At 45.0% G+C, this 22666-nt stretch overlaps 1 protein-coding gene across 2 annotated transcripts in view; it reads right to left on the bottom strand.

Moving 5' to 3' along the window:
* The window catches only part of akt3a (v-akt murine thymoma viral oncogene homolog 3a), a 45350-nt gene that overhangs the window by 11840 nt on the left and 10844 nt on the right, over nucleotides 1–22666 (bottom strand). The window contains exons 2-5 of one of the 2 annotated variants that reach the window (XM_079280867.1): nucleotides 8501–8626; nucleotides 4095–4206; nucleotides 931–1075; nucleotides 144–275 (exon numbers count right to left, since the gene is read on the bottom strand). In XM_079280867.1, the coding sequence (XP_079136993.1) occupies nucleotides 144–275; nucleotides 931–1075; nucleotides 4095–4206; nucleotides 8501–8626 (515 nt within the window). Of the gene's footprint in view, nucleotides 1–143; nucleotides 312–930; nucleotides 1076–4094; nucleotides 4207–8500; nucleotides 8627–22666 lie in introns of both variants that reach the window. The other variant, XM_079280866.1, reaches the window with a different exon arrangement.

A 22666-nucleotide genomic window follows, 5' to 3' on the forward strand; every position in this document is an offset into this window, starting at 1 on the left:
CCATGAAATGCAATAAAAACATCAGACACCGACATCTGACACCGTCCTCGAGATGAAATGTAGTCAGAATATATAACTGAATACATTTCAGTAAAAAGAAGATGTAAAGCTCGATCAGCAGACGAACAGTCAGCCAGACTAACCTTGGCGATGATGATTTCTTTTTTAAGGATTTTCATGGCGTAGTATTTCCCGCTGGCCTTTTCTCGGACAAGAATTACTTTTCCAAAGGTTCCCTTTCCCAGCAGCTTCAGGTAGTCAAAGTCGCTCATTGTCTTGGGGAGGGGAAGGCAGAATGTCAGCAACCTACGCTTGGAGGTGAACAGTTGATGGGTTTCGATGTCTTAATGTCCAGCTAGTAGTATAGAGCAGTGCATTGCTTGAAATGTTTCAATACTACTGCCAGTACAATATGTTTAAGTGCAAATACCTTTCTTTGAGGAATGTAATCATCGTTTTCTACAAACTCCTTTTTTCATTTGACAAAAGAAGCCACACTTCTCAAACGCCAAATGTTATCTGAACACAAGCAGCCAAGAACTAAATACAAATAAAGCCTCATTTTGCATGATTTGAATTTGAATCAGGAGTTGATCAAGTCAACAAGATTACTCGTCTGACCTGACAGCTGATGCCAACCTTCTGTACTTGATAGACATCAATACTTAGTGCTCCGGATACATTTCGGTCACAAAAGTACAACGTTTCAAAAGCGACAGATCCCTCTTGGATGACATGCAACTATCTTAGTGACCGGCTGATATTTCCTCTCGTGCTACTGTCAGATCAAAACTTCCCCTTGAACAACCCGTTGATATATGACAAGATATACATTGGAAAATTGATTTCTACTGACATGAATGAATCATTTCTGTATTTTGAGTATTTAGTGTGCGAGAGTATGTGTGCGCTCCTGTTGTCTGGTGTTACCTTGCGTTTGTGGTGTGTGGTGGAGATGTCCATCTCCTCCTCGACCATGTTGTCGATGTTGGAGGTGGGGCTGCACTGAAATCGTTCCTCCTCTTGTCTCTGCAGCTTGTCAGCCACCATCTGGATGGCCTCTGTCCACTCATCTCTGAGTTTACGACACACAACAAGACAAGGTTCAGGGAAGCAGCATTACCAACACCTACTGTATCCCATCCACTGCTTCTGACACACATTACTGTTTGATTGGATGGAAATGACTGAGACGTGATCCTTTAGATTTCCTTTTTGTAATGGAAATCCAGTGTTCTTCCATGTTGGGAAGGTCCAGTTTAGAAATGCAAAAAGTGTTTTTGACAGAAAACTAATCAGAAAACATTTTGATGATCCATTTATCATTTTAGTAATTTTCGAAGCAAAAATATCATATTGGTCATATGTGACAATAAACTGAATATCATGGGGGGTGGAAGTGGTAAAAGAAGCAATCTGAACATGTCGCTTTGAGCGAAGCGGACTTTTAACAGGCACGAATCAAAAAAGATCAGATTTTCTTCCCGTTAAGAAGAAAATGATCAGATGAATCAATAAAGAAAATCATCATTTACGGCCCTAGTCACTTTAAAATAAATGAACATCAGGTTAGAAGCAAAGGTATCATTTGTATCCGTCATATGACTATTGCTACTGTTCCCTGTCTAGTATTAGCCCGACTGCAAATGCTTTACTAACAGCCAACTGTACATACATACATTATATGTATACAATATAGTAACAATGAACTGAATCTAACGCAAGTAACAATTAATTACACGTGTAACATTAAATATTGGTCACAGATTCTCCTATTGGATGGCTTGTGCACTAATTTAACCAGGTTTTTGAAGGCGCTAAGGTGTTTACAATTAACATAAATGCCTATTTGTGCAACAGAGAGGAATCATGGGCAACTAGAGAATCAACCAAATGAGCGATGATCATGGTGCAGAACTAATGCCTACCAGTCTGTGTGTGTGTGTGTGTGTGTGTGTGTGCATGTATCTAAATGTAAATGCGCATCCATGCATTAGCGGGAACAATGCATTGTTGTTTGCTAACATTGTTCCTCTCCATTGACTTTCCATTAACGGTGCTGTTCAACATCTGTTGAAGTGAAATGTGTGTGGGTTCGATTTTGTGTGTGTGTGTGTGTGTGTGTGTGTGTGTGTGTGAGACCATCATCTGTAGCAGAAGGCCAGCCATGCATCCGGATTTGTAGACACGTTAACTGTATTTAATGATGATGAATATAATGGTTTATAAACAGGGCCAAGCTTCCCTCTGCTCTGAAGAAGAGAAGACTGAACTGAGGTTCTACGGTTTTAACTCCAGAAATTATAAATCTGGTTAATTGCACATAAGAGGATCATATAGTTTATCAGTAATATTTCAGAATATCCCCCCCCCCGATCTTCAGTAAAACAGTTGTAATCCTGTGGAACTGTACAATATTTACATGTTAGCAGAAAACACTAAAGAGCCGGAACGAAGGTGAACCAAAGATCATATTCAAATATTCACAAATCCTCTGCTATCCAGAGAAGCAAGTAGGGATTTGAAAGTTTGCACTTTCAAATATACTTACTCAGTGTAAGCCGCGAGGAGATCATAATAATGAAACCTGCTTGACTCCCAAACGATCACCCCTGTGTCTTTGTTTTGTTTTGCGTTAGATGCCCATATGTTTCCTTGAGGGATCTGGAAGAACATCCATATAACGTGAGCAGTGTTTTTAAGATCTAAAAGCCCTTTCTACTGCAAAGACTTCTGAGTGTGCCCTACACACTCCAAAACAAGGGCAAACTCAAGTTACACTCCATCGACAACAATGGAGCCGCCGTTTGTGGCACCCACGAGGTGTGTGCGGGCAGCAACATGAAAAGCAATGGGAACTCTCTCAAGGTCAGGCAGCAGATAAATGCTCTCTCCCTTGGTTAAAGTGCTTTTTGTATAATGAGGAGTTTTTTTTTTGCTAATGAGAGATAATAGGCCTGCCTACAGTTGGGCACCATGCCAACATGTGCCACCCTCTGCTCACGGCTGGTGCTGTGGTAGTTGGAGTCCTGCCAGCACTGGTACAGTACAACAAATACAGTGACACACACACACACACACACACACACAGAGAAGCACAGACACCCAGTTGTGGCGCACACACACACTTCTTTCCAACCCACTTAAACTTCAATGATGCACACGTCTTGCACACACACACTTCTTCAACAAAACATAGACACATCTGGAGCTTGCATTTGTCCACTTGCATCTTGTATACAACTTGACTTTATAAAATACAGAAATGTATTAGCTTTATGTTCACTACTATGCTTATTTGATCATCTGGAGGCAAAACTATTATAAAGCAACAAATAACAGACAAAGTTGAACAGACAGTTGTAACACACACACACACACACACACACACACACACACACACATTAAAACCCGCACAAACTCAAAGGATGCACAGAAGCATCTGTGGTCTTCTGGGCAAAGCTGTTCATTTTCTGGAGATAAACACCTCAGCTCCTCAGAAAGGAACTGAGCAGCTGGAGAATTTATGCCAACGCCACTTGAAAGGTCTCCTTTCCACTCTGTCTCTCTTACCCTCTCTCGTTCCCTCACACAGACACACACACACCAAAAAACATCTACAGTACAAACCTCCTCACACAAAACCTCTGGCCTTGATGATGCAGTACCTTTACCCACAATAAATAAATGACATATATTTATATACTTGAACAGAAATTGTAGTTGAACTGAAACGGAATTAAGTTTAACATCCTCCGCCAAAGTGGGATTTCAGAAATGCCTCTTCAAATGTTTGAAAAGAAAAATATGACTTTTGAAAAACTTGGGTGTAACTGCTGCTGTGAGATAAACACCAGGCGGTCTATGATAATAACCTCGCTCTAACCTGTACATAAAAAGGTTTCTTTTTCACTTCTGGCTTTAACGACAGCTCTGGCTAAATAATACAAACAGCATCTACACTTGAATAAAGCCAGACTTCACCTGATGTACAAGATTGGAGCGCTCATTAGACAGATTTTCATCCTTGTTGATAACTGACCAACAACAACTGGAGGATGCTCTCAGGACCGGGAGTGTTTTGGGTCACTGACCTCTCATCAGGCGAGTCCACATGGAAGGTCCTCTCTATGACTGTGGTCCACTGGAGGCAGCGTATGATGAAGGTGTTTGGCTTCGGCCTCTCCGTCTTCATCAGCTGACATTCTGAAACAGGCAGCCAAAGGGACAGTGCAGTACAATTACAACATGTCTGCGCCAAAGAGTCCAAAGACGGAGAAAGAAAACAGAATCACAACTGTAACCATGTTAAAAGTAATCTGTTTTCCCAGACTTATGAGTAGTTACAGTGTGTGTGTGTGTGTGTGTGTGTTGTTTATCAATGTCTTTTATGAGGGTTGGTGGGGTTTTTTCTCTTCTTTATCTTTTTTTGGATTTCATTCAACATATTCTTCACTCCATCCTGCATGAATGTACTTGCAATACAAAGCTTACTGGTACACTTGAATATAACAATGGTATTGTTATTAGTCGTACTTTTCCTACAACAACGATTTCTGTTTCATATTTACTTTTCTGCTGTGAAAAAGGCCTGTCGTCAAAATAACGCAGGCCTACTTCCTGAACTTAAACAGCCCATGTTGCTATTTACTGCACAATTGAGAAAAGATGCAGCTTGGTTTTAAATGTGTTAGTTTAAAAATAGGCAAAAACTTCAGCAGCCACCGATGATTCAAATAAAGGTGCTTTCCTGTGCCAAGGGATATTATGTGTTGCTGCATATATATATATATATATATATATATATATATATATCCGAAGAGACACATTTTTGGGAAAATGGGCAATACAGTAGGCCATTATTACACAAATGCATAATACAGTACACAAACGCAGAAACGTACGCACACAAAGCCAGATGGGGCTGTGAGCTCGCTGTGGGAAGGAATGCATCTCCATTGCCCCTCAGCAGTCTCTCTGGTTATTGGGGACAAGAGCTGATGTAAAAGAGCAGACTGATCCATCTTCTGTACCCTCATCTCCCCCTCTTCTTCTTTGTTCTACATACATCACCCTCCATTCCCCTCTCCCCTCTGTTCTCCTCTTGTCTTCTGTCATTCTCTCCTCCACTCCTGTCCTCTCCCCCCCTCTCCATCCTCGGCTATCCCTTCTTCCAATTACTTTCTGTTTAAGTGTGGCACAGCACAGCATGTCATGGCTCAGCCTAAATATAGACAGGAAGGTTAATGACAACTCCACTCAGGTCGTACACACGGCAGACTTTCAATGTAAATTCACACACACACACACACACACACACACACACACGCACACGCAAGTTACTACCTGACTCGTGAACATGGCCTGCTGCGCTGCCAGACAACAAGGTCATGCTATGGTTGATGCCAAAAAACACACACACCCACGCATGGACAAACACACACACATCACACACACACACACACACACACACGTAAAACTGATATTGAAGTTTGAATGTTAGCTGAAATTGGGTTGTTTGCCACAGGAGGCCATTGTGAAATATGTGTAGCAGTGGGTGTATGTGAGTGCATGCATCAGTGTGTGTGTGTGTGTGTGTGTGTGTGTGTGTGCGCGTGTGTGAGAGAGAGAGACAGGCCTGTATGTATGAGTCCCTCTGCAGGAAACAGGCCCGTACCATCTCTGTTCCATCTGACCACTTCTGTTGTTCTCACTCACACACACATACACACAAATAAACAAACACACACATACACACACACACACACGCGCACACACTCACACACACACACACACACACACACACACACACGCCACCTGGCCTCCCAGCTTTGGGCAGCAGATGTGGCAATGCCAGTGCTGTGCCAAGCAGCCGGGGCCGGATGTATGGCCTGGCTTGTCCTTCTCACAAACTCTTTTCCTCTCCCCTTTTTCCTCGTTCTCCAATCCTGTCTCTGTCTCCTCCTCCCTGTCTGTTCAGCGCTGATGATCCTCCTCTCCTCTTCTCCATAGTTCATCCAAAAAAGCCTCGCTCTCTCCAATCCCTCCATCCCTCTCTCCATCTCCCATCCGTTGCTCTCCCCCATAATCATCCTTCCATCTCTGTCCTCTCTCTTCTTCCTTTCCCCACCTCATGCATCCAATTTTTTTCTTCCCCTGCCCCCTCCGATCAACTCCCATTGCTCATTCCCCACACTTGTCCTCCCTTCCGGACTCCCTATCTTTCTTTCTCCTCCTCCGTCCTTTGATGTACCATTCGTTATCATTTTCTCTGAGGTATCAGCTTGTATTCTATCATTCGTCATCATTTTATTTTCTGTTTTCGCCCTCGTCTTGCACCTCCAGTATTCTCCTGTACTCTCATCTGCCTGCCCTATCGTCCCCTCCATCACCAATCCTCACTGCACTGTTCTGCAGATATGTCCACATAGCACTCCTCCAAAGCCATTCAACTAAAATACCTGACAAGATTTAACTGACTAAACCTATTAGAATGAAAATAAATGATTGACGAGTATGTCCAAATCTAAGGTACTCTGCAGTATTACAATGGTAACTATGAATATATGCAAGTAAATAAAGTGGCATCTGCATCAGATTATGTTCATGATATGGAGTAAACAATGACACAACATGCATCAATTTATTTATTTATTAAGAGATATACTGTATGTTCTATCTGTTTTATCCAGCACATTTATTGAAGAAAGTTATTATCTGATTGATATGTTGAACCAATGCCAAAAGTATAAGTCGTAAAAGTATTACTGTATAGATAGTTTAACTAAGCTTAATCAAATCCACTTTTTGTAATAATGACTAGAACAGCAGCCGAGTCTCGAGGGACTATAAAACCAAAAACCTGATCTCCTTCAAACATAAACACATAGACTTAGGATTCAGTTCTTAACAGCAAGGCTTGACCAGCCTTCTTGTCTTCGATGTCAAATTGAAATTGTGATGTCAGCCTTCGTTTTTGCGAGTACTATAAGTTAGTAGCAGGTCAGTTCTGTCCTCTGTCCGATTATGGGACAGAGCTGTTGGAGTGAACACCTTTTTGACTCAAAAGATGAAAGCAGACGCAAAGTTTTACTGCCAATCTGCATGTGTTGTATGAGTAGTGAGAGTTGACGGTGGTGATAATGAGACTGAGAGACATTAAAATGAATCTTGTTAACTCATTAGCCGGTTCATTACGTATGTCAAAGATGCTGTGGAGCTTGTTAACCAGGTGCAGACAGATGATATACTGATAAATGGCTAATTAGAGCCCTCGGTGAATTCTGTAAAGCATACCAACGCTGTGAAGAATGATGACGGGCAAGATGTTCTGTCACGCCATGAGTGAAAGTGACTCAATAATTGTTGTACCATTTCACCGTGGTTCTGTGTGATGAAACCCCAAGAGCATTTCAGCAACATCTCATGGCAATTCACATGACAGAGATGATCAATATAATGATTGAAATGTAATCAATTAGAGGACACAGGCAACAGACATTGGTTCATGTCGCTGCTGAAGTGTCCTAGAGCAAGACACTGATTCCCTAACACCTACAGGCGTGCTGCTCTAAACTGTGATGTTCCCTGCAGCTGTTCATTACAGCAGGTGTCACAGAATCATCAGAATTGTTAATTACGAGTGTAAGAAATTTGAGCAAAGAACTGTGTTTAGTAGCTAATAAAAGTGTTCAATGATTCTTATTTAAGAATTCATAATTAGTCATAATCATAAGGGTTTTGGAAATGCATAATTAAGATAAGCAAAAAGTGTTTCAGGATTAGTAGCTAGAAGTAGAATTTGAGACATGAAGCTTTTGCCAAAGTTGCAGAAGTTTAACGTTTATACTGAAGGATTATCATAGGAGGGATTAAACCGTAACTGACGGTCATTGAATGTGTTCGTAAACTCAGGGACAGAAAGGCAGACAGACAGAATACACTCCTGGAAGTTAGCCAGTAGGAATTGGGATAGACGGAAGAGGAGGTGTTTCGAACGGATGTGGGTGGTTTCATTTCAAGTCTTTTTCTCTCTCGCGTGATGGCTCTCAGAGGACGGACGGGTTTTATACCTGAGGAGCTGACAGCCGGACACGTGCTCTGGCCTCCTCGCTGTGGAACAGACTCAAACTTCCACATGAGCCTACAGAGAAGTGTGCAGTGTGTATGGCAACGATGCAGGTACTTGGACACATTGCTACTAGTCTCTGACTCTCTGTTTACCTGCTTATAGTTGACAGAGTTTTACTGTATTTTTACAGCAAAGGCGGTAAAATGTGAGTTGACATAACCAAAAACAAAAGGAAGATCCAAATGAGTTCTTCGGGAATCTAAAAGCAGCATTCAACAGATGGGAATCGGCAAACATGGGACGGGTGGACAGTGTTTTCCCCACTCAATGCTGCTGTTCTGTGTGTATACAATGTAAATATGCAGGTACAATACAGTTAGAGCACAGTGCCCAGAGGGTATTTTGATAAATGTGTGATAGGCAACGTACTTGCTACAGAGAAGTTATTTAGGGGGTAGGGCAGGTCTGCATCCTGAGGTTTCCCTTTGTAGCCGATGAAAGAGCCGTCTGTCTTCAACAGGAAGTAACGCGGCCGCCAGTTCTTTATGTATTCACCTAAAGAAAAAGACAAAGATAGATTTCAGTCAAATATGTTCAATCAGACACACCTAAATTCAAATCATGAGGGCACCAGTGATGATGCTGCTGAAGGCAATTGTGTACTCAGGGGTAATGAGAATTATGATGATCATGATGGTATATTGAAAGTATTAATGGAAATAATGATGATGATTTTAAATACAGATTTTATTCCCTTGACGGATAAAAGCCTGTCCACCCAATTCTCATCTGTCCAAAGGATATCACACACACACGCACACACACACACGCACACACACACACACACACACACACACACACACACACGGTATCTCTATGTCTCTCACAGTGCTTGCCAGATTCAGATCGGATTATCATGTAAAAAAATGACAAAACATGTTTACCAGGACAACAAGCAAACTATCCATGCCAGGAACATCATCTGGCTGATACATGGGCAGGTGTCGAGGTGATGACCCCTCTACCAAAAAGACACACACTTACACACAAACACACGTATGAACTCACAATAACAACACTCACACTCTCTCTCTCTATCACACACACACACACAAACCACTGGTCGCCAGCAAGGGGGGAAGAAGGGAAGAGGGATGAGATGAGATGAGATGAGACAAGATGACATGAGATGAGATAAGATTACACATGGAGAATGACCCTTCTTACCAACACCGCAGCAACAAATAACATCTGTTGAGCAGCTGGTGGCAGAGTATTACCCAACTGGCTGGCACAGACTGGCACTAAGGTGGCAACACAGCTTTATGAGATGACCCACTGCAGGATTACACGAGTGTCAAACATTTCCACACCACAGAGGTGGATCACACAAAGTGCACACGTGTGTGTGGATTCACACACAGTTGGATGAGTGGACAATGAGGACACATGCAGAGTATACGAGGCTGAAGTAATACTGAGACACACAGCTCCGACGACGGAAACTGACAATCTCAAAACTTTGCAAAGCCGGGAGCTGTGTAAACATTTCACTTTCTCATTTCATCAACAACAGAAATAAAAACCACAGAAGGAAACCAATGTTCTCTACCTCTCGACTCCTTTTAATTAACCAGCAATTCGTAGATATGCACACACACACACACACACACACACACACACACACACTCGTAACAGACAGACACGCACACAACAGCTCTGATCACCTTCTTTAGGCTAGGTGTGTGTGTGTGTGTGTGTGTGTGTGTTCTATTTGTGACATCCATATAGAGCGGAAATGACAGCAGGCCGTGCTCGTTAACACGTCGCAGAAAACCACCTGCTCCGTCAAAGGGACCATGCGTACCTCTGGGTGCTGCGAGTGGTGGAGGTGTGTGTGTGTGTGTGGGGGGGGGGGGGTGAAATAGAGGCTGAGAAGAATAAGAAAATGCTGTTGTGAGCCAGTGCATCATCAGGATTACCAATCACACCTCTCAATCTCTATTCCCTGTCCCGTTTCCTTCTCCTGTTCTTTTCAGAAACAAGAGTATCTTCTTTGGATCGCTTGGTACCGACAGACAGAGTGCTGTGAGAGCCGCTGAATGGGAACATGGAGGGAGGCAGAATGAAAAGCTGTATCAAAGAAAGCAAAGCAAAAAAAAGGATAGAAGGAAGGAGGTGGTAAGTGAGTAGAAAGAGAATATCATAATAATAATAATAATAATAATGATAGTAATATCATACATTCTGACCAAACCAGTAGCCAATATATAACTAGGCATCAGGGTTGCATTCTGATGTGCATTATAGGTATTTGCATCCTTGGAGAGAGAATAAATTAGCTTTAAAACCAGAAAAATCTGTAAAAGTGTAAATTAATTCAAGTGAGCTTAACAAAATGCATTTAGTTATTTGGAAAGCGACAGTGTAAGAAAGGTTCAGCTTAACGGAAATATTTGAGGTTGTAGTTTGTGGTGTTGGTGAACTTCATTTAATTATAAAGTATTATACAGGTGTTTCTATTGTGTTAGGATTAAACATTTAACTCATAAAAACTAATGATGGGAAGAATTATGACCCGTAAAAGAGAAACTCTGGTTACCTTCACAGTGGACAGGAAACAGAGAGATGTGCTTACTGACAAGATAGATGAGGATAAAGAGAAAGTTAAACTGAGAAAACTATTATAAACTGGCAGAGATGACCGGCTTGCTGGTCCAAGTCCAGTCATTTCTCTGAGTCAGTTTCCTGACGAAGTGTCCAACCAATGGAAGCCTGTGGCTGGCCACTTCATCGCTCAGCTGTCCAGTACAACTGAAAACATTTAAGCAAATCCTTCTGGCCGGGCCTGGACAGCGTGAGTGTGTGTGCGTGTGTGTCCACGGGGGGGCGGGGGAGGGGACAGCCAGGGGTGGCACAGACGGAGAGAGGAGATGGACAGTTGTCCACACATGGCGTTCCAAACAAACACAGGCACGCGTGCATGCACATACAAACTAACACAATTCTGTTTTGACTGTTCCAATCCTCCAAATGATCCAATGGTGTTCTGTCAAGCTATCCCGTCTTGGCCCTGCCTGTAATGAGTCCAGCGAGCTCTCCCACTCTGGACAGCTTGTCTGGGGAGCCACATGTCTCTAGTTTGGACTGCTGGAGAAAACAGAACAGCCGGTCTCCTTCCCACACCATCTCTCTCGGACTCCTTATTTCAGTTTCATTTAGTTTTCTACGCAAACTTTACTTTTCCCTTAAGGCCAATTAGTAAATAATACACTCTACGGTGCTTAACAGGACTCTCCTGCTTCTCTTCAGAACGTCAGGATATCAGGAATACAGGACAAACGTGGGTGAGCGAAACGATCTAAGGAACAGAGGCGATTGTCTTGTAGAGGAAAGTCTCACTTGATGTCTTTATTGGATGCATACTTGTCTTAACTCTTACAGTTCCTTTTTCTTTTAAAACAAATATAAAATGACTGACAAATATTCAACAAAGTCGAAACTATTTCACAATTAGACACAAACATGGCCGATACTTTGCTTTATTCATGTGTTTGACAGAAGAAGGGACAAAAACAGAATGAGTAAAAGGTGGCTAACTTTCCCCAAGTCTCTGCCCCTGAACCTTTTGTTTTCTGCCTTTTTGGTACGAGCGCCAAACTAAGGCTTAAAGACGGAACTAGACTTTTTTAAAGTTATTTTGGAATTTCGAGGAGAAATGAATCTTGCTGGCACATCTTCCAGTTGCAGCTTGCGGATTTAGCAGTAAGAGGCAGAGATGAATCAGCTGTGACTCTGCCCGTTCCAAGCTTTCTGATTGGACAATTACAACAACGCACGGACTAACTGTCACTCAATTAGCGCTCTCATTAACGATTCATTTCAGGACAGAGGGGGGAAAGGGAGAGAATGAGAGGGAAATGCAGAGAGGAATAATAGGAAACAGGTACAAATGGTGCGGCTGAACGTCAGCCAGCAAAACAGGAATGAAACAAACTTTCCAGCCTCTCTGTCTCGCACCAACTCCTTCAGGACACCAGCACACCTCTGCTCTCATGCTTTGCAGGATGCCACGCTTCAGCAGTGAACGAAACAGACGACAAACCTTGATGACAAATAAATAAATAACGGCATAACTATGTGAGCTCACCAGCCATTTGTTAATCAACCCAAACAGGGATTTAATTTAAAGCTTTGGCCAAGGCTGGAGTTGATATGCAGATGGCGCAGAGACGGGCCTGTGTGACTGGCGCTCTGGGAGCTGGAGGGGCGGCGGGTGGTGGTGGTGTATCGAGGTAGGGGGGAGACGGATGGAGGGGAGGTTCTGCCACGTTCCAGCACATACACAGCAGCTCACCAACAGGGAGAGGAATGTGTCGTCTGGCCACATAACAACACACACACACACATTCGGCTTTCAGAGCAGTAACACAGAGTGTTTGGCTGTAATGGGACAGAATACAAGTTGACTAACCTAGTGAGTAGATGGCTGGTTGGTCGCCCGACTGATCAAAGGAGAAGATAAGTTAGCTCACCTAGAGGTTGACCTTTTTCAAACCTGACGGGCTGGTTGTGTGTGTGCTGATGACTGACGCAACTACATTTTGTTTTAGTGCAGAAACAAGTCGATTAACCGATTAGTCGATTGAAAGATGAACAATTTGTTGCTAGATTAATAATTTAAGTCATTCAAAAAGACAAAAAAAAAAAGCCCAAACTTGGTTGGCTGGCGGTCACTTCTTAAAAGCAACAATTTCCGTCTTTTGTCTTTCTCCTGTCCTTGTAAATTGAATATCTTTTGATTTGGGACTGTTGGTGAGATAAAAGCTATGAAGAGGTCACATTGAGATCTGGGAACCTGTAATTCATTCTTCACTCTTGTCCGACATTGTATGGACCAGACTGTTGACATATTACTCGAAGATTTAAAAAAATAAAAGAACTATCATGTTTCAACACTATCTCAACTTTGTCAAATGTACTGTACAATTCAAATAACGTAAGTAGGCTCCAAGTATCAAAGTTCAATGCGACGCAAATCACAACTGCTCAGCGTAGCAGTATGGAGGATTCACCGTCGAATGTCAGCAGTATGCAGTCAAACTGATGGGTGGTTTTGCACTGAAATGATTGGCCGGCTGCCTAAGCTGACCCCCTTATAGATAAAAGGTCAAGACACTTCAAGACACAACAGCATGGGGAGGGGTTTCATGTGTTTGTGTATGTGAGCGTTAGTGGCTTAGAGTAAAAGCATACACAGGGAGAAGGAGGAAGAGAGGTTCGCTAAACATCAGGAAAGTAACTAAGGGGTAAAGGAAGTGAGGGAAACTCGTTAGGGGTTATGAAAGTGGGGAACTGTGCAGTAAGACACTGGATGAAGACATCTGTCTGAGGGACTGTCCAGAAGCAAACACGTTTCAGAGCTGCACATGACACTTGCAATCCCTCGTACTGCTCCAAAACAATGTCAAGAGAAATGAATGAATAGAGACGAATAACACACAATCTCTTGAGTCTATTTTGTGAGTGACCTCGACCCATGTAGTTCTGACTTCAGTCTTCTTAAGGCGAATCCAGGCTCTTTAAAGCCGATCCACTTACAGTGCATTAAGTCTCATTAACACATCGGTGCTGGACTGCTGTTTGAGTGTTTTATGGTGTGCATGAGTGCTTTAAATACTGCCATCACTGACAACATTAAAGTGGCGCTGTGTGCTACCTGTAAAAGCTCAGAAGGCATTTTTTTCCACTTGTGTAATGATCATACAAGACAAGAACGAAGGGGGAAAAGATTTCAAGAATTAAAGAATACAATTCAGTTTGAAGCTGCAGCTGAGTTTAAAGGTTTAGTGGTAGAGTAATTGTTCAAGCCCATGGCTCAGTCTGTTGAATGAGACTACATGCAGGCTACAGCAGCCTAAAGATGAAGAAGAAGCTGGAGTACAGGATGAGGGAAAAGAGGAGGGCTGAGCAAGAGACAGCAAGAGTCTGAACGAGAGAGAGAGCGAGAGAACGAGAGAGAGAGAGAGAGGAGGCCCTCAGTGTATGTGGTTAATGCTATGACAGTGACAGAGAGTCGGGACAGGGCAGGGCAGCCACAGGGCGGCCAGATTGAGTGGAAACCCATGGGAGTGTGACCATCCCTTGGGGGCCACTAGGAGATTTTACACAGCCAGCTGCACACAGCCAGCACCTCCTGGTAGTCTGCGCTGGATGCACATTCACAGACAAACACACACACACACACACACACACACACACACACACACACACACACACACACACACACACACACACACACACACACACACACACACACACACACACACACACACACACACACACAGGCTGCCCTGGTGCCCTTCTGCTCCCTCAGCTGGTAAAGGAGGAGGCACACGCACAGACAAGCACTGATACACACACTAGCAACATATTGCAGGTTCACAGTTTTACAAATAAGTTCAATGACTTAACTATGAAACTACTAAATTAGCACGAAAGCCCCTTTTTTAATTTCCCTTCTTATCCTCCTTTTTATTCTTATGTTCCTTTTAACTCCACTCCTCTCTTGTAGTACCACTACTGTCCAGTAGATGGGGGTGGCTCCCTGGAGCATGAGGCCACCACTGTGATGCTGACACAGAGCTGGAGAGCAACTGACAGACACACCGCAGCCAATACGCCTCTCATCCTAATCCAGAGCACTGGTGTGTGTGTGTGTGTAGATATACATACACACATATATATATATATATATATATATATATATATATAGATATATACATATATTTATGAAAATGGGGGCCATGTGTGTGTGTATCAGTTGGTGCAAGTGTGTGTGTATTACAGTCAGCCGAATGAATGTACGTGGCATACAGAAGTGTTTGTTCATGTGTGTTGTTTTGTGGGGGGGGGGGGGGGGGTCTGTTGCTTCCTAAAGCACCCTATAGTGCAGTGTTAGCATATTAGCATCTTAGCTGGAGGGCTGCTGCTCAACAACACCCGTGTAGACACACACACACATCCCACACTGTGTGAAGGTCACTTACCCATACAGCAACTCCAAGCTTACCGTCTTAATTCATTACTGTAACTACTTAGTCTGTCTCTTTACATGTGACAAATAAATCATTATTTGGTCGCCATTTTTTTTCTGTAACATTAAAACACACTTTACTCCACCAATTTATTCAATTCAGGGGCGAAGCAAGTTGGCGGTTTCTGTGACATTACTAAGTAACGGGAAACATGGCCGATTATATGAAGAAGGCTTTGACTGCATAATATATCATTCCAATAACACAGCTATTGTTGGGGAACAAATAGAAACCACCAGGAAGTACTGATAACATAAGTCCTGATCTTGGATCAGCTGGTAGGTCCCCTTACAACATTAATCTATATATTATGCCTGAGAGACATCTGGCAGAGATACAATCAATGGATTAGGATTATACCAGTTCATTTTGGAATTTCTATATGATCTTGTACTGTTACACTCAGTCAGGTGAAAATGTACAATTTATGGCTGCTCTGAGTTTAAAATTATTTTGCAGATATACAGTATTTGTTATTTATTTTATAATGATACATGTACGACTTGTATCACTTGGAAATACCAGAAAGCCATACATCTCCACAGATTCATGTTGATTGAGGTTCAACACTAAACATCTTTCCTTTGTACTCCAAATACAGAATAGACACCAAGGAGGCTGTTGAAATTTAGAAATCGTGCAACGTCAAAGTTCAACGAATCCAAGAGATTTTGTGATGGCCCCTCTGCCCTGCTTGCTGGTTTCCTGCTCTGTGCTCTTCTGTTTGCAGAGGCCCGTCCTGTGAAGCAGGACCATAAGTGGCACGAAACACACCTGGGCCCAGTTTGACCTCCTGTACTGTAGGTCTAAATTCATAGTCACAGTCTAAGAGCAGAGCTGTGACAGCTTCAGCCACAAGACAATGAAGCTAGAAACGTATGAAAGGGAACATGGAAAACAAATGCTAATAAAGTGACGAGTTTCAACGAGTTTCAAACTCTTATCAGCAAATGTACTCATTGATATGCTACAGTTAAAGAGTTAAGCACACAGTGTAGCCATACAGTAGGAGGCATATATAACATTATTACTATTAACCAGACGGGACAAACTCAGGGTTGCGTCTAGATCACCAAACCCCAAAATAATGTTAAACACAGCTCAGTTACAAGGTTTATTCCCACTACATCCACACACATCCATCCACTCACACACACACACACACACACAAGAAGACACACACAACTACCAAAGCATAACATGCCATTGAAAACACAAAGACACACATACAACACAAAGACATCTCTTTGGATGTGTTCCAGTGTGTCAAGAAGGTAAAACCATCCTAGTGAACCGTTACAAAAAGCCTTTGCATTCAAACACCCAGTAACATCGGGGATGCATGCTGCTTGTGTTCAGAATGCAGTGGATCCAATGTGATTAGGAAAGGCAGACACAGGCAATGAGCAGGCTAATCAAATTGCACTGATTGCTGGTATATTGCGTCTCTCTGTTCTCTCCTTTGGATGGCATTGTGTGTGTTGGCATCATTGATTTCTTCATTTAGTTAACATCCTTGAAGTTCACATTGAATAGACTTTATTTTCAACACGTTGCACATCCTTTTCTAAATATAAATTAGTTGAAATAACATTAAAATCCACAACACATCAGTAGGACCTGTCATAATGTCATGAATTTAAATCAAGTACATTCTCTTTCTTTTACCTTTTCAGCAGAAATATTTAAGTAATTTAGTTTGAATATAAACTGTTCAAATAATTTGAAACGATCCATTTTAAGTTTGTAAGAAAGGTTTTGTTCACATACTGACATGACCACCATAATAATTACCTGACCAGTCATTAACCGTTTCTTTTCAGTAATCCTTATGTTCATATTGTGCATTCATAATCGCACAGGAGGAGTGGGTCTCTTTGGGGTTCCCCATTTAAATCTGATATTCATATTCAAATTCTTATACTGTTCTTTTGCCTTATTGGACGTAAAAACAGCCAATCAGAGGAATAGAGTGAGACAGATGCACCAATCAGTCAATAAGAATAGCTGTCGATCAGAACAAGATGGAGAGGGTCGGGAGACAGACACAGCTGTCTAACTGTTGCCTACATCAGACAGGCAACAAGGAGTGTGTGCAAGTGTGTGTGTGAGAGTGTGTGTGTGTGTGTGTGTGTGTGTGTGTGTGTGAATGGGGGACCTTAACCAGCCCAACCCTGACCAGTTGAGCAGTGGTGAACAGGTGCAAAGCTTTGTGGGTATATGTGTGTGTGTGTGTGTGCGCATCACTATTATTCCAGAGTGGTTGGCTCTGTATTATTAATTCAGAAATGCTGGGCTGGGGCAGTGGGCGGCAGCTGGCGTTATATGTGTGTGTGTGTGTGTGTGTGTGTGTGTATGGACAACATAAGACCCCTTTGGTCTTTTGTGAAGCCCCCCCTCCCTTCCTAGAGCAGCAGAGAGGCATTGTGCTGTACATGTACGTCTGTCTGTGAACTCATACACATGCACACACTCAAACACACACAGCATACTCTGTAAACACAAATACACACACACACACACACAGCATACTCTGTAAACACAAATACACACACACTGGAGCACAATAGCTCAGCGCAGCAGGCTAGAGTAAACAATCAAGTACTACTCCCCCAACTACTGTCAAGTGCATCACCCCACCCCCTTCCCCGACCCCTTATACACACACACACGCACACACACACAAGCCCAGCCGTGCCTCATTCTAAAGGTTTCATTCATGTGTTGCACTGAAGGGCCGATAGTAAGTGCTCTCAACCTCACTAACTGCTGCTCTTTGCTATCCCCTCCATCCTGCCAGGCTACCTGTCTGTCTGTCTGTCCACCTGTCCAAGTGCCCATCTGTCCAACAGGGTGCTTTCATACTGGGCAACTCTGGATTCTGGGTTATTTACCCTTTAACTTTTGTTTGCGTGAACAGGTGAGACCAATGCCAACAATCATCCACAGAGTAAAACCACTATCTGTGTGTTTCAAGGCATAAGGTTTGTTAGGGAGGAAACAGAGAGACAACATGGTTATATCTGGATGAATCACAGTTCAAGAGAATAATGTGATAGGCTGGAGTTAGTCATGCTTGTAAAGCACAACATTACAAAATGGAGCAGGGGCAAAACACAATCAGTCATGCTCAGTCATGCACAGCAGAAATGCTACTTGTAAGCCCATGTGACTTTTGTTTACAAGATGCTGTTTACTTGTGATGAGGCAGTTAAACTTCATGAACTACTGTAAATGTGGGACCAACTAAATCACAGTGGGATTGCAATTAGTGACTGGCCTGCCTGTCTGTCTGTCCCACTATGAGGTGACAGACAGCTCTATATGTCAGTTAATCTCAGACGAACACTTCTCTCTCCTTTCCTGAGAGCTGGTGTTTGTCTTGTTCTAACGTCTGTTCGTCGAAGAGGCTGTTTTTGACAACGTGTCCACCTCAGCTGGCCGGCATCAGGCACTTGAGGCTCAGAGACAATTCAAAACAGACAAAGATGACAACATGTGCTTACTATGTTGTAATCAGTACAAGACAAAAAATACACATTTATATAAAAAATGTCAAATACCTTATGAGATAATCCCTATATTCTTGAATTGAATAATTGTGTTCTTGTATTCTGTAAATACGCTTGCATTTTCAAGAAAAATAAATCACAACAAAATGTCAAAACTAATTTTATATCGCTTATAATCTCCATCGGGAGATTGCAACTCTAAGGAGGACACTACTTAGGGAAATAGAGCAGAGTTAGACACAAATCCTCACAGTACCCCCCCCCCCCGCCTCCCTCCCTCCCTCAACGGGAGCCTCCCGGCGAACCGCCAGGCTTATCGGGGTGCAGGCGATGGTATGTGCGGATTAGCTCTGGATCCATAATCCGGGAGCGAGGAACCCAGCATCGTTCCTCCACACCATACCCCACCCAATCCACGAGGTATTAGTAACCCCGACCCCGTCGGCAGACATCCAGGAGACGGTTGACCGTGTAAACCGGACCGCCTTCGATGAGTCGGAGGGGTGGAGGGGGTTCGGCCGGAGGGTTCAGAGGACTGGAGTGAACGGGTTTGAGCAGCGACACATGGAAAACAGGGTGGATCCTCATGGATTGCGGGAGCTTGACCGTGACCGGGTTGATAACGGAGACAATGGGGAACGGGCCAATGAATCTGGGAGAGAGCTTCCTGGATTTAGTGCGTAGGGGTGTGTCCTTGGTGGAAAGCCAGACCTGTTGGCCGGGAAGATAGGTGGGGGCGGGTGTGCGGCGGCGATCAGCCAGACGCTTGTTCTGTTCGGAAGAACGAAGTAGGGCGGCACGAGTCTCTCTCCAGACTCTTCTGCATCGGCGCTGGTTGATCTGGACAGACGGGACGGAGATCTCGACCTCTTGGCTGGGTAGAAGGGGAGGTTGGTAGCCAATGGAGGCCTCGAAGGGGGAGAGACCTGTTGCCGTGGAGGTATGGCTGTTGTGTGCGTACTCTATCCAGGCCAAGTGACGACTCCAGGACGATGGATTTGCCGCCGCTACACATCGGCACATGGCTTCTAGCTCCTGGTTAAGCCTCTCGGTCTGCCCATTGGTCTGGGGGTGAAAGCCGGAGGAGAGGCTAGCAGTGGCACAGAGGCTGCGGCAGAACGCCTTCCAAACTTGGGAGGAGAACTGAGGACCCCGATCAGAAACAATATCCATAGGGATGCCGTGGAGTCTAAAGACATGTTGAACTAACAAGTCTGCGGTCTCGCGGGCCGACGGGAGCTTGGGAAGGGGAATAAAGTGAGCCGCCTTGGAAAACCAGTTCACGATGGTCAGGATGACCGTGTTGCTCTCGGAGGGGGGAAATCCGGTGACAAAGTTCAATGCCATATGCGACCAAGGCCTGTGGGGAACCGGCAGAGGTCGTAATAGTCCGACAGGGGGTCTGTGCGAGGCCTTGTTGCGCGCACAGGTGGTACAGGCCAAGACGTAAGCTCGGGTGTCATTGTCCAAAGATGGCCACCAGAAGGAGCGCCGGAGCCAGTTGATCGTACGTCTTATCCCAGGGTGGCCGGAGAGTCGGGAGTCATGAGCCCATTGTAGGACCCGGGAACGGACAGAAAGGGGAACGAACAGATGCCCTGGAGGACCACCTCCTGGGTCTGGCTGGGTCTGCTGAGCCTCCCGCACTGCAGACTCTATCGCCCAGGTGAGGACCCCTAGGACACAGGCAGGTGGAACAATCGTGTCTAGCGCTGGGTTAGCCTCGTCTGGGGAAAACTGACGAGAGAGGGCGTCGGGCTTGATGTTCTTACTCCCTGGGCGGTAGGTGATGGTGAAGTGGAAACGGGCAAAGAACAGAGCCCAGCGGGCTTGGCGGGAGTTCAGTCGCTGGGCAGAATGGATGTATTCCAGATTTCGGTGATCGGTCCATACAATGAACGGGTGGACTGACCCCTCCAACCAATGTCTCCATTCCTCCAGAGCCAGCTTGACGGCCAGTAACTCCCGGTTGCCCACATCATAGTTCCGCTCGGCCGGGGACAGGCGGCGAGAGAAAAAAAGCACACAGGCGGAGCTTAGAGTCAGTGGTTGAGCGCTGAGACAATACCGCTCCTACTCCGGTGTCGGAGGCGTCCACCTCGACCACGAACTGGCGGCTCTCATCTGGCTGCACTAGGATGGGGGCTGAGGTGAATCGTTCCTTGAGGATGTTAAACGCTCTGTTGGCCTCGGGGGACCAGGAAAAATCCACCTTAGAGGAGGTGAGTCTGGTTAGGGGTGACGCCGTCTGACTGTAGTTCCGAATGAACCGGCGGTAGAAGTTTGCAAACCCAAGGAACTGTTGGAGCTTCTTCCGGTTAGAGGGGACCGGCCACTCGGTGACCGCCCTCACCTTCTCCGGGTCCTTGCAAATCTGACCCTCCTCAATGATGAAACCCAGAAACTGTACGGAGGTGACATGGAATTCACACTTCTCGGCCTTGATGAAGAGCTGGTTCTCCAGTAAGCGCTGAAGGACCTGACGGACATGGTGGTAATGTTCTTGTAGGTTCGAGGAGTAAATCAGAATGTCGTCGATGTAGACAAACACAAACCAGTTGAGAAAATCCCTGAGCACGTCATTCACCAAAGCCTGGAAAACGGCTGGTGCATTTGTAAGTCCGAATGGCATGACCAGGTACTCGAAATGTCCCAGGGGAGTGTTGAAAGCGGTCTTCCACTCGTCCCTCTCCCGTATCCGAACCAAGTGGTAGGCATTACGGAGGTCTAGCTTGGTGAAAATCGTGGCTCCAGGTAGGGACTCAAAAGCAGAGTCGAGTAGGGGTAGCGGATACTTGTTCCGGGTGGTGATCTGGTTTAACCCTCGGTAGTCGATGCAAGGACGGAGACTCTTGTCCTTCTTGGCCACGAAGAAAAACCCCGCTCCCACCGGGGAGGATGATGGGCGGATAATTCCAGCAGCGAGGGAGTCTGTGATGTAGGTCTCCATTGCCTCGCGTTCTGGTCGGGAAAGGTTGTATAGTCGGCTGGAGGGCAGGGTGGCGCCGAGGAATAGTTCAATGGCGCAATCGTAGGGTCGGTGGGGTGGCAGAGAAAGGGCTCGTTCCTTGTTGAATGCCTCGCCGAGATTTGCATACTCTACGGGGACCGAGGTGAGATCAGTTCCAGTTGTAGGGGTGTGGAGAGAAGAGGTCTGCCGGGGAATGGCGGACTTGAGGCACCTCGAAAGACATCTAGGGCTCCACCCGATGATTCTGTCTCCTGCCCAGTCTATCTGTGGGTTGTGGTCCCGGAGCCAAGGATGGCCCAGAACCAGAGGTGTCAGGGGCGTAGAGAAGATGTAAAAACGGATCTCGTGTTGATGGTTTCCTGATACAAGCAGGGTAACAGGGCAAGTCCGGTGCGTGACATTGGTCAAACGACTTCCATCCAGGGCGGTCGTCTGAAGAGGGCATTCCAACTCCTCCAAGGGAATCCCATGAGCGAAGGCCAAGGAGGAGTCCAAGAAACTATGTTCTGCTCCAGAGTCAATGAGGGCCAAGACTGGTAGAGCACCGGACGGCAGGCATAACTTAGCTGGTAGTGTGAGACGGGACTTGGAACGGGGAAGTCGGGTGGAGTCGCTCGCCAGTCCTCCCACTCCTACTGGCGAGTGAGAGTGATCAGGTCCGCCAGCGTCCTCGCCTCCTCCAGAACAGCAAGCCTGTCCTTTAATTCCTCCGACAGGCTGCTGAGAAAAACCCCCTGTAGTGCACTCTCCTCCCAACCAGACTCAGTGGCCAGGATGCGAAAGTCGATGGAATGTTCCGCGGCGCTAGCAGAGCCCTGACGGAGGCGGAGGAGATTCTGAACAGCGTCCTGAGAGTATGTAGGGTGGTCGAAAGCTCTCCGAAAGGCCTCCAGGTACTGTCCAAAATAAACTGTATCCAACGGGTTCTGGGTGAACCAGGCCTGGGCCCAGTCGAGAGCATGGCCATGTAACAACCCAGTCAGATAGGCAATCCTCGAGCTGTCCGATGCAAACG

This window comes from Melanostigma gelatinosum (genome assembly GCF_949748355.1).
Source record: "Melanostigma gelatinosum genome assembly, chromosome: 12".
Taxonomy (NCBI): Eukaryota; Metazoa; Chordata; class Actinopteri; order Perciformes; family Zoarcidae; genus Melanostigma; species Melanostigma gelatinosum.